Source organism: Leptidea sinapis, chromosome 6, assembly GCF_905404315.1.
Source record: "Leptidea sinapis chromosome 6, ilLepSina1.1, whole genome shotgun sequence".
Taxonomy (NCBI): Eukaryota; Metazoa; Arthropoda; class Insecta; order Lepidoptera; family Pieridae; genus Leptidea; species Leptidea sinapis.
This window is the reverse complement of record NC_066270.1, coordinates 5,148,562-5,167,980: the sequence shown is the minus strand read 5'-3', so window position 1 is coordinate 5,167,980 and position 19,419 is coordinate 5,148,562. Positions and strand designations below refer to the sequence as shown.

The following is a 19,419-nucleotide window of genomic DNA, read 5'->3' as shown; positions in this document are numbered from 1 at the left end:
TTCCCGCGCTAATGCCTGTCATGACTGACTCGCCATGTAAATTGGAACGTCGCTTTTTCAGTTCTCCAAATTTTAATAACACGTTCAGTTTCACTTTAAAAATATTTTGCCAATCACAAATATTTATTTCTTAGAAATCAGCTCTTGTTTATCATTCGGATCATGATTGTATCTATGAATGATAGAAATTTTTATTTAATAATAATTGTATCATAAATACAGAATTAATAAATAAATACTTTACTTAGCTTTAAAACCAAGCAGATCTGGAAAGCGTACCTAGTATTTCACATTTGGTTGCAAAAACAAAGTGATTTCCAACACTTGTATCATTTAAATATAAAGAAATAATTATATTATGTCTTAATATTGATAAATATGGTTGGGCATAATTGTTAATTAAAACTTCCGCTTTGAAGTCTGAAAGACTAGAGCAATTAAATTATTTTATTAACAAAAACAAAATCAGTGCTAAATTAAAATTGGTGCAAATATTTCGAGCGGCTCGATATGGTAAAGCCCGCTTTAGTTAAATTATTTACTGGCGATGGAATGTACGCAAAAAGCGGCACATTTGGTCGACATTTCGAATCGGAGCGCGGTCGGAATCTTTCTTTTTTCGATTTGAATGAAAATAACCGGTTCGCATTCAAATGAAGCCGATTCGCACTTCACTTCACTTGGATAAACATTACAATTATTTTCTATTTTACACGTTAAAACTGGTATTTAATTAACGGTTTAAAAGCGATATAATTTTAATTCAATGCTTCTTTAAACTTCATAACAAAAGTAAATCCTTTTCCACTTCTCTGTATACTTGTTACAAGTTGTATATTATTTATCATACAAATGATTTAAGTTTTCTTTAGTGTTAATTCCGCCAATATTTGTCTTTAAAGAATTCGACACGTGTTTCGCCTCTACACGAGGCATCCTCAGGACGTGTTGTCTCGCCAAAATCTGGCTCGTGCCAGATTCAAGTCCAGTCGAATTGTTTTAAAGACAAATATTGGCGGAATTAACACTAAAGAAAACTTAAATCATTTGTATAATTATGGATTTCCGCAAAGTAATGCCTAATTCAATAAATTTTATTGTTTATCAATCATAAAATGTTATATTTTACTTTCACGCAAATTATAGTTGGTTAAGTAACTAAGTGTATTCTCATCATGGTTCTCGATGATATTAAATGGCTTCGTATAAAGCTGAGGTGGCAAACGCGCTATAGAATTACGTCAAATGTTATATAAAAGTCATAAAAGTACGTCATAAACCAAGGGTCCCAGGTTTGAGGCTCGGTAAACTAACAAATCTGACCTACATCGTAAATCACTTAGCCACGTTGTTACAGATAACGTTTACGAGTTAGAAACTAAATTTGAAATAAAAAGCTAAATAACTAGGTTTTTACTTTTGACTTAATAGCCGTTGCCGCAATAAAACTAGTCACTTGTGTTTTATTCATAAAAGTACTAATAAAACGAATTCGAAAATCGAAATACAAAATTTGAAAATTGAATGTTTGGAGCCGTACACATTCCAATTATAAATGTCGGCGGGACTTCCATGCCGCTCTTAGCTACCAATGTTTTTGAATAAAAAAAAATAACACGATCGAAAAGATATTGCAGCATGAATTCGAGGCACATAACGTAATTAGGGTACATTCGTGTACATAAAAACCTGCTGGTGAAGACCAATCAGATTGGATCGCCCCAGAACCGCCGATGTTATTGCCGGTGGCCATCTTTAAAATATTTCGAACATAAATCAAAAATGTTATTGGATATTATAATGTAGGCATAATTCTCTTTCGTTAGTGACGTGCTTTTATGAATGTCAAGTAAGTTTTTGTCGGTTATCACAATTCTATTGACTTATTACGTTATATGTTCGCGTCATTGGTAATATTTTAAATCTAATATTACCGTTTAACAAATACTTAATTATAAAAGCTTTGATGTGATGAAGCGGAAATGAATTCGGCTAACGGCATGTTTTTTCTTCGCCTACAAACAAAAACTAAGACGAGATATAAACCGACATGTATGAGATATGAGCATCCGACAAAAAACTGTTTTTCGATATCAAATACAGGTACGTGGTATTGAATTAATTATTGTACCGACCGTTGTCTTTTCGTGACAAAGGCACAGCTGCATTTAAACCTTAATACATAACATTACGTACGATAATTGCTTGCTCGAATTTATCACCGATTCCGTTAGCCTGTCAGTACTAAATACTTGTAATTGCATCGAGCGATTTTCTTAAATCGTTCTCCGTCCCGAGGGCCGATATTTTGAATTTCGAACGCAGCTTTTTATTTTTTTAAATGGCTTTTATCTCGCCCTCCGGCCACAGATTTGGATCGGGTTACATGTTCGTTTCGAACCTCATTGTATGTACGTATTTTTTTACTAATATTACAGTTGGTTCGCCGTTTTCGTATAATTCACTGATGCATTTCATTTTCCTCACTTCATAACAAGCTTTTATAATTTTCATAAAAAATATTATATATATCCTTATTTAAATCATTAAAACTATTAAAACATTATACAATACCAGTTTAGTACCTATTGCTAAATATATTTAAAAGAACTTAACAAAAAACGACTACCACAAAGGTGAACTTTAGCAACATAATATCTTAAATTAATATCAAATTTTCCTTTCACAAGTCCCCTTGATATACGATACGAGATGATACTCAAATCTCGTCTAACGAGTTCCAGAAATATAACCGTAATAGTTGAAATAATCTTAAACCTCTAATTAACGTATACGCGTGAATACCTCGATATGATTGATATCACTTCATTCCGTAATCCGTTACACGATGGCGACACAAATTTAAATCAAGAACGTGAAAAATAACAGATATTATATTATATTTGCCGACAGTTTATTACAAAACACATTAATTTTACAGTCTTAGATTTTGCTCTATGTATTCTAAATTTTAAATTTCGAAATTGGTTTTCGATTTTAAATTTCGTAACTAATCCGTTACATAACTCTTGGAATCGATACGTTATCTCTCGATACACGAGCCGGATAATCGATATCTTGATTTCGTTCGATTCGAGAACCCGTTCCAAATGTAATCCCATATTTTATAAACATTGAATAGCACTTACTTTTTCTAATTCTAATAGATGAAACCGAAGTACTTGTATTGCTTGCACCATCTGTAAAGAAATAATTATTTTAGTTGTGATACAATAAGTTATAGCTTGTGTCTTTCGCTTTCTAATACTTTCGCACATTTTATGATACCTAGTATAAATTTGGTGGAGTAAATTTTTACAAGTAAATGTTTTCAAGTAAATATCAAATATAAATTAAGTAAATAATAGGTATTATTTAATAATGTTAAATCTTTATAAGGTGCTTATAAATTTGAGGCTATTTGCAAGAGATAATAATTTCCTTAAATTTTTAAATTGAACTAAAATTTGGATGTAAAAGATTTTCAGAATGAAGTTTAATGTGAAGCACTTGGCCAATATTTTCCTTACATACATTTTTTTAATTAACTCAACTAATATTGACTAGATAGTCATTCCACTGCCATTTTTATTTACAAAAATCGATACGAGTCCATGAGTATCGATAGTCGTTATCGATATTGTTAGCAACACTACGAGCAGCGGGGCACCGTCTTTGTTGCCAGCCTTTTGTTATTACTTGCTTTTGTCTGATTGAGTCCACTTTATACAGGTATATGATTCATTATTATTCATTTTATGGGATTTGGTCATCTCGTAACTAAAATGTAAGCTATAGTTCATTTTGTAACCAAAAATAAAACAACTTTTATATTTTGTGTCTGATTCCATTCAGATACAAACTGATTTAAAGACCAATTTTTTCACGTATTATGTAAAATCATTAATTCATACGTTTGTACAAATGTTTCTCCTACTATAATAGAAATAATGTCGTTAGGTTGCCCTATAAAAATCATTATCATTATCAGCCGGAAGATGTCCACTGCTGGAGAAAGGACTCCCCCAAAGATCTCCACGAAGATCGGTCTTACGCTGCCCTCATCGAACGTATTCCGGTGATCTTGACCAGATCGTCGGTCCATCTTGTGTGGGGCCTACTAACACTACGTCTTTCGGCACGTGGTCGCCATTCGAGGACTTTTCTGCCCCACCGGCCATCTGTCCGTCGAACTATGTATGTACCCTGCCTACTGCCACTTCAGTTCAATAATTATAGCCTATAAAAATGGATAGGTAAAAAAGAATGCATTTGATATGTATCTCATCGTCTGGATCAAGAACTATATATATTTATGAACCTAACGGCGTTAATTTTAAATAATTGTGATACGAACTAAGTAATCTTTGGTACGGAATCCTTCCTAAATGTACATTTGAGCAGATATCAAGGTTACACGAAATTAAAGCCACACACACAATCTTAACCGAAATTTCGTCAAGAAATCTCAAGTGAAGTACTAGGCGCTCATGAAAGTAGAGGAGTATCAATTAAATGAACCCAAAGTTTGTTCAGGCGGAGATAAAAATATGTTAACACAATGTTTGCTGGGGTGTCTCCGCTCTGCTTGGAGACTGTTTGCTTTGCTACCCAAACAGTAATACTTACTACTGTCTGGTAGACCCCTTATATTTTATGCCTCGTGTTAAAGCATACATTACATTATTTATATATTACATCGGATATCAACTAAAAAACATTTAAAACCTTCAAATTGGTCAAAAAAAACAAATAAATAAAATATTAGAATTTTCTGTCGCAAATTGTACTATTTAGATATTGATATGATTATTTTTAATGCTCGTCAATGGTTGAATTAGCATTTATCGCCTTTACTTATGTTTTGAGCTCAAAAGCCTGCGAAAGAACAAACACAGGTGTATTGTTCACAATAACTTGACAACTGCGTCCAAACGAAATAATACTTCTGGAACACCGATATTCGGTTAAAGTAAAATTTTTGCAATGTTTATTTAAATAAATTGTTAAATAGTTATTTTAAGTTAAAAACTGTATCGTGGGCCTGTGTAAGTCTCAATAAATTAAGTATTCCGTGAAAATAACAGAAACAAACTATGTTTTTATGAGATTATATGATAGACTGATCTTTTAATACAGTAGCGCTCCAGGTTCTTGAAAAGCCCAAATTTCAAGCGAAACGCCAATAATGCTTGCCAACTACTGTGGGGGCAGTAAAAGTTCGTTTAAACAAATTACATATTTTATAAAATTAGTACCTATCCAAAATTTTAATAATAACCTTTCAAAGTTATTAAGAGAACTTAATCTTTTCAAAAGGGAATTATTATAAAATTTAAAAAAACCAAATTCGATTCCAAATTACGACTATAATGTTACTTAACTTATAACGTAATAGTCTGTGAAAAAATCAATTTTGTTCGTATTTTTACCAGACTGTGGTAGGTGGTTTTAAGTTGAATATATATTCTTTTTATCAAATATACGTGCGGATTGCTCATTTTGGCCTCAATAGTCTATTCTTGCAAGAACTCGAACTTAATATATAAACTTATATCGGCACATCAATAATAAGAATTCCAAAAAGTTTTCATGCATTCAAGCGATCTCGTTACAAGGCATCGTCCATAAAGAACCATTTCGCAAAGTACCTAGTTTAGCCAACACTCCGTTCCAATATTTAAAAACAACGATGACTCAAAACCAAGCTGAAAGGCCAATAGAACAAAAATATACTAATATGAACAGCAATGGAGTATGTATTATTTCTATACAAAGAGTGCGACACATTGCAAGCGAGCTGACTGGCCTTGACGTGGTCAAAGCTGTCACTTAATACCCAAAGACAATAGCTCGAGGCTATTTGGAAGGGGTTGCCAATAGTAATTGCATTAATTGAAGGCTCTTTTGACATCATGGCGACCTGGTAACTTTACAATAACCGTGAACCTATAAACACCGGCTTATAACAGCATATATCGATGAAGCAAGCTATAAAAACTCAATATATAGTATATCTACGCTACTATATTAGTCCATTAATAAAAATAAAAAAAAATGTATTTTTTTCAAGGTCGTTTAATTTTCTTGTTAACGTAGTAAGTTATTAGCTGTTATTTTGATATTGTCAATATATACTTCAATTTGATAGATCGCGTTTAACTTATCATTTTTAGGATAAGTTAAGCTTGATCCATTCTGAGGTCACCCTCAGAAAAATACGCCCTCGTCTCCTGACGCCGTAGCTCTGATAAAATCTGACGCGTACTGCTGTAGGCTTTGAAACTTAAGGTTAATGCAAATAGTCTTCCGTTATTAATAGTACAGCATTCACTTCCCTTATTATAGTGGGTACGACAGAGGCGATATGCCCTGCCGATTACAATGCAGTGCCCCTCAGGATTATTGAAAAACCCAAAAACTAAGCGGCACTACAACTGCGCTTGTCACCTTGAGACCAAGTTGTCAAGTCTCATTTGCCCAGTAATTTCACTAGTTACGGCGCCCTTCAGACCGAAACACAGTAATGCTTACACATTACTGCTTCACGACAGAAATAGGCGCCGTTGTGGTACCCATAATCTAGCCGGCATCCGATGCAAAGGAGCCTCTCATTGGTAAAAAAAACTTGTTCTGTTATGAAGTAATGATGTACACGCATTACTAATAGGCTAATGAGACTTAACATTTGGTGTTTCAACAATCCTGAGCGGAAGGCATTGTACTGCGCAGGACATATCACTTGCAGTCAGATAAACGTCATTTCATCTCATAAAAAATAAACAAACAGCAATCTCTACTTATGCAATACACACAAAACTCACAATCTTATAAAAAAAATATCATTAAAACATGTTGTTAGGTATAATAATAGTAACCGCACGTCAGATGGTGCTAGCTAGAATGAAAGAATCCATTGAATACATGAATGGATGTTTCAATAACACGCGGCATAAAGGTTTTCGTGAAGCATTTTGAAGACGACAAATCCATATTATTTTTATTTATATTATAATGGAATATATTTTGCTTTCGTCGTTTATAAATGTGTTTTACTATGATCTTATAAAACTGTGAATATATTTATTATGGTTTGATTTAATCAGAATATAATTTTAGTTATTATATGTACCTAAGTACCATAGTTTGCATGAATAAGTGCTAAAGTTATGGATTATATAAAGTTTTTATAGTTTCCAGATGGTTTAGGAAGATTAGATTGAGGAAAATTTGCATGGATTTACATTACCCTGATTTCACCACTCATCCAAAAATGCCATCACATGAACGCATCCATAGAATTATCTTATAGTTCCTAGCTAATTTTGACTAGTCTTTTTGGAGATGTTGGTTATTTATTAAATAAAATTGCTTGATTCTTAAAAGCAATATTAGCAGTCCATAACAAAAAAAAGTATAATCCATATTAACAATTTACAACGAGGAGACCATCTTATGAAGAAAATATAGAGAACTACGTACTAGGGTTAAAAATCATAATGAAGAAAGAAAACCAGTACAACGTATTGAACATAAGACTTGTCTACTGAAATCTGAAGTTTGCTTTCCAACCATATCACAAAAGAACATACAGCCAAACTCCTTGATCAATAAAGATCAGCCTGCCCGTACAAAAGGACCGATAAGCGAATTGAATAAGCGAAAGGAGGCCTTCACCAATATGGCCGATAAAACGATAAAGGCTAGAAGGAAAAAGAACACCAAATGAACCTTAGTGACCTAGACATTGTTAAATTGACAAAAAAACAACTAAATTACTCATTTAGATCTAATTCTGTTTCCTAGGTTTAATACGAACAGCCAATAAAAAAAGAACTCTAATAGATGGTGATAGAAATATATTTCATTCGATCATATATTCTTGAATCCCTTCAAGTGTAGTATTTACATTGTAATGTTATTAGTCAACATGAACACTCTATGGTTTTATAGGCAACGTGATTTTATTAAAGAGCTATTTTACGTAACCAAAACTCATCTCTTCAATGCAATAATGTTTTTAGTATTGAGGAATGGGGGACTGGTAAAGTCCATTTTTGATTCATAAAAATTTGGTGAATGAATGACCAATCCGCAATTTCCGTTCCTTTGTAAACAGTGGTAGAGATCCACTGCTGCTGCGTACGTATCCATAGGAAATTATTTTATTAAGTATTCCTACTACCGATACGGTTTTATGTGAAAGTGATAATAAGTATTGCATCAACTAAGTTAAAGATGTGAGGGCTCGAAATACGTTCAGATCTTGGACAGAAGGCATTTAGGTAGGAGGCTTGGAAGTAGATAAATTCACGCATAAACTATCGAAAATATACTGAATGGGCAAAGTAGGTGATAAATTAACGTTTTAATATACTTTTTTTGGAGCAGGGATAGAAGGCCTGTGGTCACCTGAATATGGTAAAGATCTCCGAAACTTATGTTCTGTTCCAAAAGAACATGAAGCCAAACATAACGAAAAAGTGTTGGCAAGTGCAGTTTGGTTCTATATTTCTAAATTTTAAATTTTGCCTATAATATAGCCATAACCACAATAATGGTAGAGTTCTAATCCTATAATCTACGCTTATGTTTACTTTGTACCCGGATGCTGTAGTTATCTGTTCTTGGGTAGCTTATCAGTGCGTCAGGTAGGGTTTATGGCGTCACGTCTTGCTACTGGTTTCTCCTGTACCTCTATTTAAAGCTGTGAAACGTTTACTACATTAACGCCAGTAAGATCTTTCGGGGCTAACGTTAATTTTAGGATTAAAATTTTCATTTATTGATTGACTTGATTTTTAATAATTAGGGTGTCAGGTAGAGTGGATAGTTGTAAAAAGTTTGACAAGTCGCCGGTAATCATTCCACGATAAGACTGGGGATGTCGGAACTTAAAAATGGCCATGTCTTACTAACAACAATAGAACTTGATGGAATAGTTCAACTGTTGCAAAATTAAAAAACTTCTGTGAAGGAAAGGTTAATTAGACATAAATGATTTTAATAATGAAACTTGGGAATGAAGCGATTGCAATTTTATTGTTATATTTTTTTTAAAGATGCCTGTTTTTTGCCCCTGCTTTATCAGGTGTGAGGTTATTTCGCCCACAACGTAACAATTTGTTTTCAGATTCAAACGTTTATTCGATGCCTGGTAAAGTCGGCAGCGCTCTTTTGATTCGAAATTCAAAAGCATATTACTACGTATCGGAGATTAAACTGGCGACTCCGGGATGAAAGGTCTTTAGCCACCGACACTCCAAATTTAATTTGTAACTTAACCTAATTTCTATTTCTATCAACTTTAATTATAAAAATAGACTCTCTCGTAGTTTGTGGGCAACATCTAGCTGATAAACAACACGTCATTGATTGAAGAAAAACGTTCAAGAAACCGAGTTAGCATTACTCGTTCCGATTCGTAATGCTTTGGACTTTATTTGTTAAAAATCGGTTAAGTATCCGTGTCGAACCACTGCAGTGGGTGGTCGCCATCTTTTTATTTAACTTTTTGTCATAACAACGGAATCCTGAGCCATTGAATGTTTTATGACTGATACATATATAACGGGCTTGTTGGGTTAGTCATTGAGTATGTAACAAATCGGAGATGGCATTGAGAAATTTCTTTAATTTATTTTATTTCGTATAGTGCTTGAAGCACTTCGGCATAAATTGGTCGATCTTGATTCCATACATTATTCTTGGATTTGGTGTGAACAACGAAAATGTAAGTGAGAATATCACCGCAATGTGAGTCAACGGTTGAACCTATTGCGTCACCGACACTTTTATGGTGATGATCGACATCATGAAACTACATTGACTTTTGGAAGAAGCCAGGCAAATATGCCAGGAGCGTGGCAAACGGCTCTTTATCAAAGGTCACCAGTCTCAGAGACAAGAACAATGTATTTTAAGAAATATTATTATGTAACTAGATGTATATACTAGCTAATAATTAATATCTGTTATAAATAATATTAAAAAAAAACTCTCGATTACAATAAATACAATCATTAGATAGTGTTTGACAATTTAAAAATGTTATGTTGAATGCGGGATGCAAGATTGTGACTACAGAGTGTACGCCTCTGGCGCTCAAACCTAACAGTTGTACCGAGTACACTCCGAATCGTCCATGAATTTTAACACAGATGAATAAAAATCGTTAGCTTACATTATTGTGATAAAAGTAAACAAAAAATACTTACTAATGAATCGACCTCCGGATCCGCTATGTAGTAGGGTTTTTCTTGACGTATCTGAAACAATAATATTATGTTCTATGATTATTGGTTTAATACTGCGGTACGAAGAAATAAACGATATTGGTCTAAAATTTTATGCGGTGGGACCCCGTCTTTTCAAACGTGCGTAAATCCCGAGCTAATTTTATTACTCTAATGAGAAAGTGGTCATAGACTAAAAACTTATTAATTATTTATTCTATGGTTTCGTTTTCCTCTTTGTATTAAGTCCCAGCCGGAACTCAACCTACGCTCCTTTGCTTGAATATGAGTCACTCACCACAAGATTAAAGTAATCATTTATCATATAATTTTAGCTTCATCGGATACTATAAAAACAATGTAATGGCAAACTAAAAATTTCCAGTGCATTGGGTAAATGTAATATAAGTACGCCGTAAACTATGATAGACCAATTTATATATAGACAGACCACAACAGCCAATCTGATTTAAGCGAGTGAGTGCATAAATAAAATGCAATCTGTATGTGATATTTCGTTTCCTCACCAATTACAAAAGGCGTTACTTCTTTATTTATTTTTTAAATTTGAATTTATCATACCAGAAAATGCTTAGAGTAACAACAGGCAAGCAATGGGAAAAGTACCTTAGCTAGAAGCTGCAACGCGTTTCATCCTAAATAGAGACTTACTCGATCAACAAAATCGTTTGACTTATAAATATATATTATATATAGTCATGGCCGCGTCTCAGGGGGATGCGCAGTTCTAGAAACCTCTATAAACCACCATTCTAATATAAATCGTTATGTAGAAACTCTTTTGCCATTCCATTAGGTATTAGTACTCTTGAAGTAGCTTCTTTTCAGAATATCACCGATCTGATCATAAGGTGTAAGTAGACATAACTATCCTTATTTTCCCTACAAAATTATGCAGTAAATTTACAAAGATTCAACTCTATCTATTAATTATCAGTCACCGTCCCGTTGCCCGCATCGTTGCACGCACAGCGTAAACCAACTGAACGAAGAAGATTTTTATCGCAACGTTACGAAGTGCTATGATTATATTCAACAAATCATAGCGAAATTAGATTTCGAGACGTAAAAAATTAATCATTAGCAACGAAAACACAAACTATTTTAATGCCATCGCTTAGATGATATCTAAGCTCGATTTATTATGTGAAGTAGTTAAAATGTGGGGATAGCACAACAGTCTTGGAATTTTAATTTTATTACAATCTAAAATAATATTTGAAATAAAGAAGAAGGGAGGAAAAATTTACCATTAGCCTCCCAATGGTAAATTTCTTTTAAACAGGAAGCTGGCTAGATTATGGGTACAACAACGGCGCCTATTTCTGCCGTTAAGAAGCAGTAATGTGTACGCATTATTGTGTTTCGGTCTGAAGGGCGCCGTAGCTAGTGAAATTACTGGGCAAATGAGACTTAACATCTTATGTCTCAAGGTAAGCGAACGCAATTGTATAATCGTTTGGGTATTTTAAGAATCCTGAGCAGCACTGCATTGTAATGGGCAGTCATATCAATTACTATCAGCTCGTCTCATCCCTTATTAAAAAAAAAGCAATAAAAAAAGATCTCTGACCAGTTGGCTGACAAATCAAAAAGGCCATGAAAAAGCCTCCGTCTTATAGTTCGAGAAATAAATATACTTATATTTATGTATTTGGCAGATTAAACTAATCTATGCATCCATCCTATTTTTTATCATGAGAAATGATGAGACAGAAACACATTAGTTTAAATAATGCCTGACTCTGGTGATTGCGTAACTTGATTGGTAATACAACAAGCATCTGACCTCTTCCATGTAGCATTCAAAAAATTTGAAAAACGTCGCCATTACTTAGCAATAAGATTACCAGTATTTTTACGATACTCATGGCATATTGGAAATATAAAAGTTTTGAAGCATGATTAACAATTTTTAACATTATAAAGGCTTACAACGTTGTGCGTACTAGTTGTTCTTAGTGGGTTTGATGTTTTTTCGCTCAAAGCCTATGAACGCCCTGGCGATTTTAATTTCAAGTTTATTAGTTCCTAGCATGAAATATTCCTTACAAAAACAGTAACATAATTTAATCTTTCTTATTTGATGTTAATTACGTATTATTTCTATTTATGTATCGAATTCATTTAAAGGTTACATAATCAAAACTAAGTCAATAATATTGAAAGTGCTCTGTCTATATTATCCTTGTCCAAATTTTAACTAAATTCTCTATGGTCAAAATATTTCGTTGCTTTTATAAGCCCAATGTAAGCACACTTTATATAATGGTACCTACCTACACCTTTTGAGTACAATTTAGTTTTAAATAAAACGATTATAGCCGAAGGCATCACGATCGCGTAGGTATCTTATTAGCATTTAATTCGACAAAAGTGGGGGTTTACGGGTCGGTGCCCCCCCAAATGAGGGACTTCCTCGCCTAGAGCGGAGGTGGGGCACATAGCCATGTACAGATTTGTCGGTAGGTTGAGATTATTGTGGTAGGTATATATTGGGCTTCATTGGTCAGACTTTAGTAATTCAAACAACAAACTAATTATTATCTCAGCAATGGTACTATTTTAATCAGTTTAGGTACTTTATTATTATATAACACGGCATACTAAATGGTATAATAAAAAGCACTATGCTAGAAAAAATTAGTATACTGACTTATTAAATTATAAGAGCTTATGATATTTTATAAAAATGGCAAGCAGGAAAACTTGTCCAGGCGCATAACTTTTATCGTTTGCTAATTATTTACTCTTCAAGGAGTTAACACTGTTAAAATGAATATAATTTGCAATAGAAAACCCCAACTGATCCAAAGATACCTGCATTGTATCTTCGAGACTGAAAAAGGAAGACAACGACGTAGATGAGGAAGGAATTTGTAATATGACGTTAAAAGTTGGAGGGATAAAATAATATACATATAGCAAAAGATTCAGCTAACAAGGCGTTTCATAAGTTAATGATATAGCTTCATCATCATCGTCAGCTGGAAGACGTCCACTGCTGGACAAAGGCCACCCCAAAAGATTTCTACGGTCCTGGGCTACCCTCATCCAACGTTTACGGCGTCTTGACCTGATTGTCGGTCCATCTTGTGGGGGACGATCATACGTGGTCACCACTTGAGGACTTTACTGCCCCAATGGTCATCTGTCCTTCGAACTATGTGCCCTGCCAACTGCCACTTCAGTTTCGCAATCATTTGGGCTATGTCGGTAACTTTGGTTCTTCTACGGATCTCCTCATTTCTGATTCGATCTCGCAGGGAAACTCTGAGCATAGCCCTCTCTGCTCTCTGAGCGACCACGAGCTTTCTCATAAGGCCCATAGTTAGCGACCACGTCTGCGTTCCGTAAGTCATCACTGGTAACACACACTGGTTGAAAACCTTCGTCTTCAGATATAGCTTACTTACTAGAAAATTTTTCATTGAGTATATCAACTAAGAAGCAAATACAAGTATTCTAGTCCCAAGTCAAGTCGCCGCAAAAAAGGCGCTCGTACTTCCACATCCTTAGCTCCGAGGTAAACACAAAGGCAGTAACATGAAGGCATTTATTCAATTAGTAGCACAATACAGCGTGTTCGTCTGAAAGTGTACAAAGGGAGACAGGGCCAGGTAGAAAGGAATTGTCATCCAACAATGCAGGAGATACAGGCTGGCTTTCTGAGCTGGATAAAGAAATCGGTCACGAGTCTCATGGGAGCGACGTTTGCTAAATGATCAATGTGAAATCTGCGTAAATTTATGAAACAGATTGGGAACTGCGAAAGAAAAAATTGATTTCATGAATTTTTAAATAAGACTGTAATTAAGTTAGAAAGAACAAGCCCTTTGTATAAAAATGCCTTATTTGCTAGCTTTTCTGCAACTGATCTTTCCTTGCTTTTGCTTCATATCTCAAGTTGTCATTTGATACATATTATATACAAAAACACCTCTATATTATTAACATTTAACTTGAATTCCATTTATGAATCTATCATTCTACATATCTTCATACAAGTACTTGTTGAAATGATGTAATAATAAATATAATAGATTTAATTAATGACAATTTATCAAAGCTTATTAGATAAATAAATTTTGAACTCTATTTAATCGGTATTAAAATACTTATTGGCTTAACGTTAGCGTAATTACGGGCCGCGTCAAGATCGCTACCAAACCGAGGTACCCTGTAATTTATAATAAAAAATCTATTTATAAGACAAAATCGGAACGCTACCTTAGACCGTTGATCGATCTCGAAACTTTTAATAAATCAATATCTACCACGCAATTTTGACACTTGTCACATTAAGCATATGAGTTAGATTTGAGTAATGAATGTCAGGTTTATAATGGTAAATTATTCTATATCGCAAAGGTCGTTTTTAATTTAGTAGTCGCCTCCTATTTAATAAGTTTTTTAAGTGGGCAGGTGATTTTGTTTTTTTTTTCAATCAAAAAATGTGAGGCAAACGACTACTGAAGAAGTTTCATCAAAATTATAGTGTATTAATACTCTTTGCAGGAGGAATCTTGGATCGCTTTATTTTTGGTTGTCGCGTGCTTGTAAGAAAGAAATTAACATATTATCTGGCTTATTTGAAGTTAAATTTTCATGAAGTGATACGGTAAGATCTTATAGATCTTAAGCCGGAAGTTAGAAAAGTGATATTAACTTTGTAAATATTTTGAACCAATTGAAGGAATAAGAAAGCCTATTTTAAGAGATGCGTTCGAGTTTAGATCTGGAAAGGGCAAAGGTAATATGGCGATGGTTAATAAAATTTTACCATCAAATAAAAAAAAATTACTAGGATAAAACTTTTGTTGAGAAATCTTCATCATAACTGAGTCGTATTTTAAATCCATACCTACTGAATACTGTTCCAAATAGTACGCGACTCGATAATATTCACATCCATTGGAAAGGCAAATAAAACCTTTTCTTGTAGTTATTAAAACACGGATTCATGTAACAAAGCCCAAGTCATTCTATCTTCAGTTAGTCATCTAGGGATTAAATCCAGTACAAAAACCTGGCGCTTGCAATAAATAATTGTCTCCAGATCGCACTTGAGTCTGACCCGTTCCAAACGCGCTAATATTTCTTTACAGACCATAAACAGTCATAATGAACTGAATCTCTTTATGGTACTCTTGTAAACGTCAGGTATCACTCATTTCTCGCAATCACAAAAACTCCCATAAATTCTGAACGAAACTGCTTTCAAGCTGGTGCACACTGACGGGCAAACTTTTGTTCCTCTCTTGATGGTTTAGAAAAACCTTTGTTTGATATTGTGTCGACCCTGTCGTAAATATGTGAATTATAGAAGTCATTTCGACGTAGGTGCCTCAAACAGTCAAAGCTTTATAACAAAAAAAAATCAGAAGTTATAGAATCGAAATATTCAAAAAAATAACTCCTAATATTATAAACATTAATGTTTATTTAATAAATAAAATCCAAATACCTCTCCTGTGTCTTGAATTTACTTATGAATATACTAAAGATGATAAAAGTGGCGATATGGAATAATGGAATGCATTTATGAGGATACTTGCAAGACCAATCATTATGTCATAAGGATGCCGCAGAAAGTACAATTTTGATCTGATAAAAACCTAGCAGACATTTTCGTGCAAATTATTATAAAAAATTGATCCCACAAATACAATAAAACTACCCAAATACAAATGCTGATTTAACTAGCTACTAGAGCTATAAAAAAGAAAACTTTTGTGTGCCTTAATGTCGTAAATATGTAAATCGTAGAAAAGCATTCATGCCACGATTATTGCCGTATCAGAGATATGCAACGGTGTGCCTGTTTATAACTGGTTTAATATTGGGGCCGGCCCTGATCGAAGTAATGACGCCGTGATAGCGCCCAGTACAGACCCGACCGAATTTGTTTACACTCACGGGAGCGGCTGAGTTAGTTATATCAGTTGTTATATTTAATTTTCTCCTAACAATTGAACCCTGTAATGTATTTATAGTAATATTAATAGATTTAGGATTCAGATATTTAAAAATATCATTAATTATTAAATGCCATATTAGTAAGGGAAAAGATTTAAGCAGAATAACATTACCCTAATAGGAAGATATTTAGGTACCGTCTTGAGATTTCAGTCCCAAAATTTCAGCTCGTTGGTTGTTTTATTATTAAAATGGAGGTCCGAGATGAAAAGATTACAGTTTAAATAATAGGAAAGCTGAAAATATACAGATGAACCATAACGTCTCAATTTCCTCACAAATTATGGTTCAGTCTAAAATTACATTTTCCTAGAACTCAAACCGAATAGAAACGATTTTTTAAATATTGCAATTTGCCGTATTTTGACCTCGCTCGATTTATTTTTTTCTGAGGCAAAAAAAAAATTGTTATTCTACACTTTGACGCACATGTGTCTACATTATACTCGCAAATGTCGAATATTCGACTTGTACCAACAGATGGTAATAGGGAACCGCACTTAAACTTAGCCGAAAATTTCTAAATATTGCTCGGGTCTGTCGTGCCTATTAGAGCGAGATAAAGCCGCGGGTTAGACAGAGACGGGTGGTACGAAAGACGTTTTTTGCTCCGGAATCCGAGCGTTCGGAAATTTTATTTTTAATACGAGACATTCAAAAGATACGAAGCAGGTAGATGGCTCGGTGGGGTGTTTGCTTGGTTTTTTTATAGCCTAAGAATTTAAGTTGATTTATGGCCGAGGTCTGTGACGATTTGTGACCCGTAATTTCAGTGCGTTTTGTCACTAACGGTTTTGATTTATACATTTATAGGCGTGACCATCGGCTTGACAGCAAACGTGTAATTTCTTTGATAACGTATTATTTTCTTTAGTGGATTTATTTGATTGACAGAATGTGTCAGAATTAAGTATATCATTGGATTTGAAATATCAACGCTTTTTGGAATTGGAAACTTGAAGTACCACACAAAGAAAGACTGTATTGATATTTTTTATGAGAGGATAAGTGAAAGAATATAAGCCAAAGAGCATAAGGTTCACATGATGATAGGTGATCACCACTACCCATTCTTGCAACACCATAATATCCGTCCGAGCTGGAGTTTGGTTTTACGTGGTAGAAAGATCTTTGTAAACCTCAATACGATATAGATTGAATATTTGGTTGGACAAATAAAATCAAAATAACCTAGCCTTAATATTTCTTTTGATTTCATATAGCAGCTAGAGAGCATTCATTTTAAAATGTTATGTATGGCTAACCTTGGATCATTTATATGTCTAGAATCTAGATAGACTGTGACAGATGTGAAAATGTCGAAAATAATTGAGTTTAGAACTAACCTCTATTTTGAGCAACACTAACATAAAGTGTCGCGTCATAAGACGTAGCTTGCCACGCATACTAAACTAATTTTCCTGGCCTGTTTTTATCGATTGTCTAACAGTAAGAGACTCTATCTAGACGTAAAAATTTTCTAAGTGACTAACATATACATGCATATAAAACATAATATTGAGCAAAATAATGAGTAATTTATTGATTAAACATGATCACAGGACATTAAGTCATTGGGCCCACAACTGTTCCCTGGGGGGTGCTTCCACCCAGAAGGTCAGTTTTTCGACCATTAACGCGATCCGTGGGTCGAGGGGAATTAACCGGGCTATAAAGGTGCTGGATAATGACTCACTCTGGGCCACTAGGCAGCCATCTAATGCTTACTATTAAACGATTAAATTTATCTTGCTTGTCTTGTGTTTACACTATCCGTGATGGTGTTCAGAGTTCTGGTGGTAATGAAACTAATTGTTCGATGGTTGCTTTACAACTAATTAATACTTAATATTTAATGTGTTTTCTATAATTAAACTTTTGATTGACATAAATTTTAAATATGGATTCTTTGGGAACTGTTGAACTATGTCACAAGGCTTGGACAATGCATAGTTTAAATCATATAGATTTATATAATCCACGATAAAAGAATCTATAGACAATTCATCTCCTTTGAGATAATTTTATAAATTTAATAGTTGAATAAAACAATAACGTTTAGAATAATACAGTTCGAAATATTCTATTGATAATTTAAGACATGAGATTAACAGTATTTAACAAAAACTTATTCGATCCACAGATTAAATTATATAAAGATGGGGGAAATTCAACATTTATATGAATACAAAGATGGGATTATGGCAGGCAGATGGCAGCACTTTTTACAATAATAATCTTTACCCACGTTTATATGCGTCTCCGGATATTTTTTTTTTACAAAAGTATCAAACATTAATATGAACGCATCAAAAGAATTTGTTATTGATACAAACAAGATGAATTTAAAGACAGTTTTTGTAATAGGTAGATACAGCCCTGTTCAAATATTGTATCTTAGCATTTCGACCCACTTTCATTTTATTTTTCATGTTATAACTACGTATCTAGTAGAGGACGATATATTGGTGTTAAATAAAATAACCGAAGATATAATGATGGTTGTAAAAGTATTCGAATATAAACGAGAAAAACTTAAACCCAAAACGGTTTCTAACGTATTCCAAACACCCGTGACAAATGATTATGAATTTCTTTCTATGGAACTGGAAACAGTTCTCGATCTGAATTGTATTTAAGGCGAACTGTATACAACAGTTATGAATGACAATGAACGAGCAAATAAATTAATAAATAACACAGTTTATATTTAGAAGTGACCACTGACATGTATAAATACCATTGGACAGGCTGTTCCGTATGTTTTACACCAAATTTTTTATGCCTATTTGAAGCGCCACTCGCGATCGTCCAGAGAACTAATTTTGACGTATAATACAAATGGCTGCGAAGGAACGTACTATACTCTGAAGTATTTTTGCATTTTAAATTAATTTCGTTCGTTTTCCGTGTTATTTATACTTCAAGAATCAACCTTATAAAGTACACAATTTTTTTTGTAAATAGTTTCCCACTATCTATCGATGTTTGCTGAGGTTGTCATCACTAGTTTTAGTGCCTACCGCAGACTCTCGCTACATGGCCAACAGCGCGAATGCCGAATGCCGAGGTACAAAAGCAATTTGACAGCCGCCAGTCTAGTGGTATATAGTAGAAGGTCTGTGGAAGTGACACAGCATCATCACAATCATAGAGAAGTGTGTATTTACGTCGTTAAAAAAAT

General features: G+C 33.9%; 1 protein-coding gene across 8 annotated transcripts in view; it reads right to left on the bottom strand.

Moving 5' to 3' along the window:
- The window catches only part of LOC126964795 (homeobox protein homothorax), a 321,561-nt gene that overhangs the window by 259,141 nt on the left and 43,001 nt on the right, over window positions 1-19,419 (bottom strand). For all 8 annotated transcript variants that reach the window (XM_050808059.1, XM_050808060.1, XM_050808063.1 and 5 more), the window contains exons 4-5: window positions 10,218-10,268; window positions 3,150-3,200 (exon numbers count right to left, since the gene is read on the bottom strand). In XM_050808059.1, coding sequence (XP_050664016.1) covers window positions 3,150-3,200; window positions 10,218-10,268 — 102 coding nt within the window. The remainder of the gene's footprint in view (window positions 1-3,149; window positions 3,201-10,217; window positions 10,269-19,419) is intronic.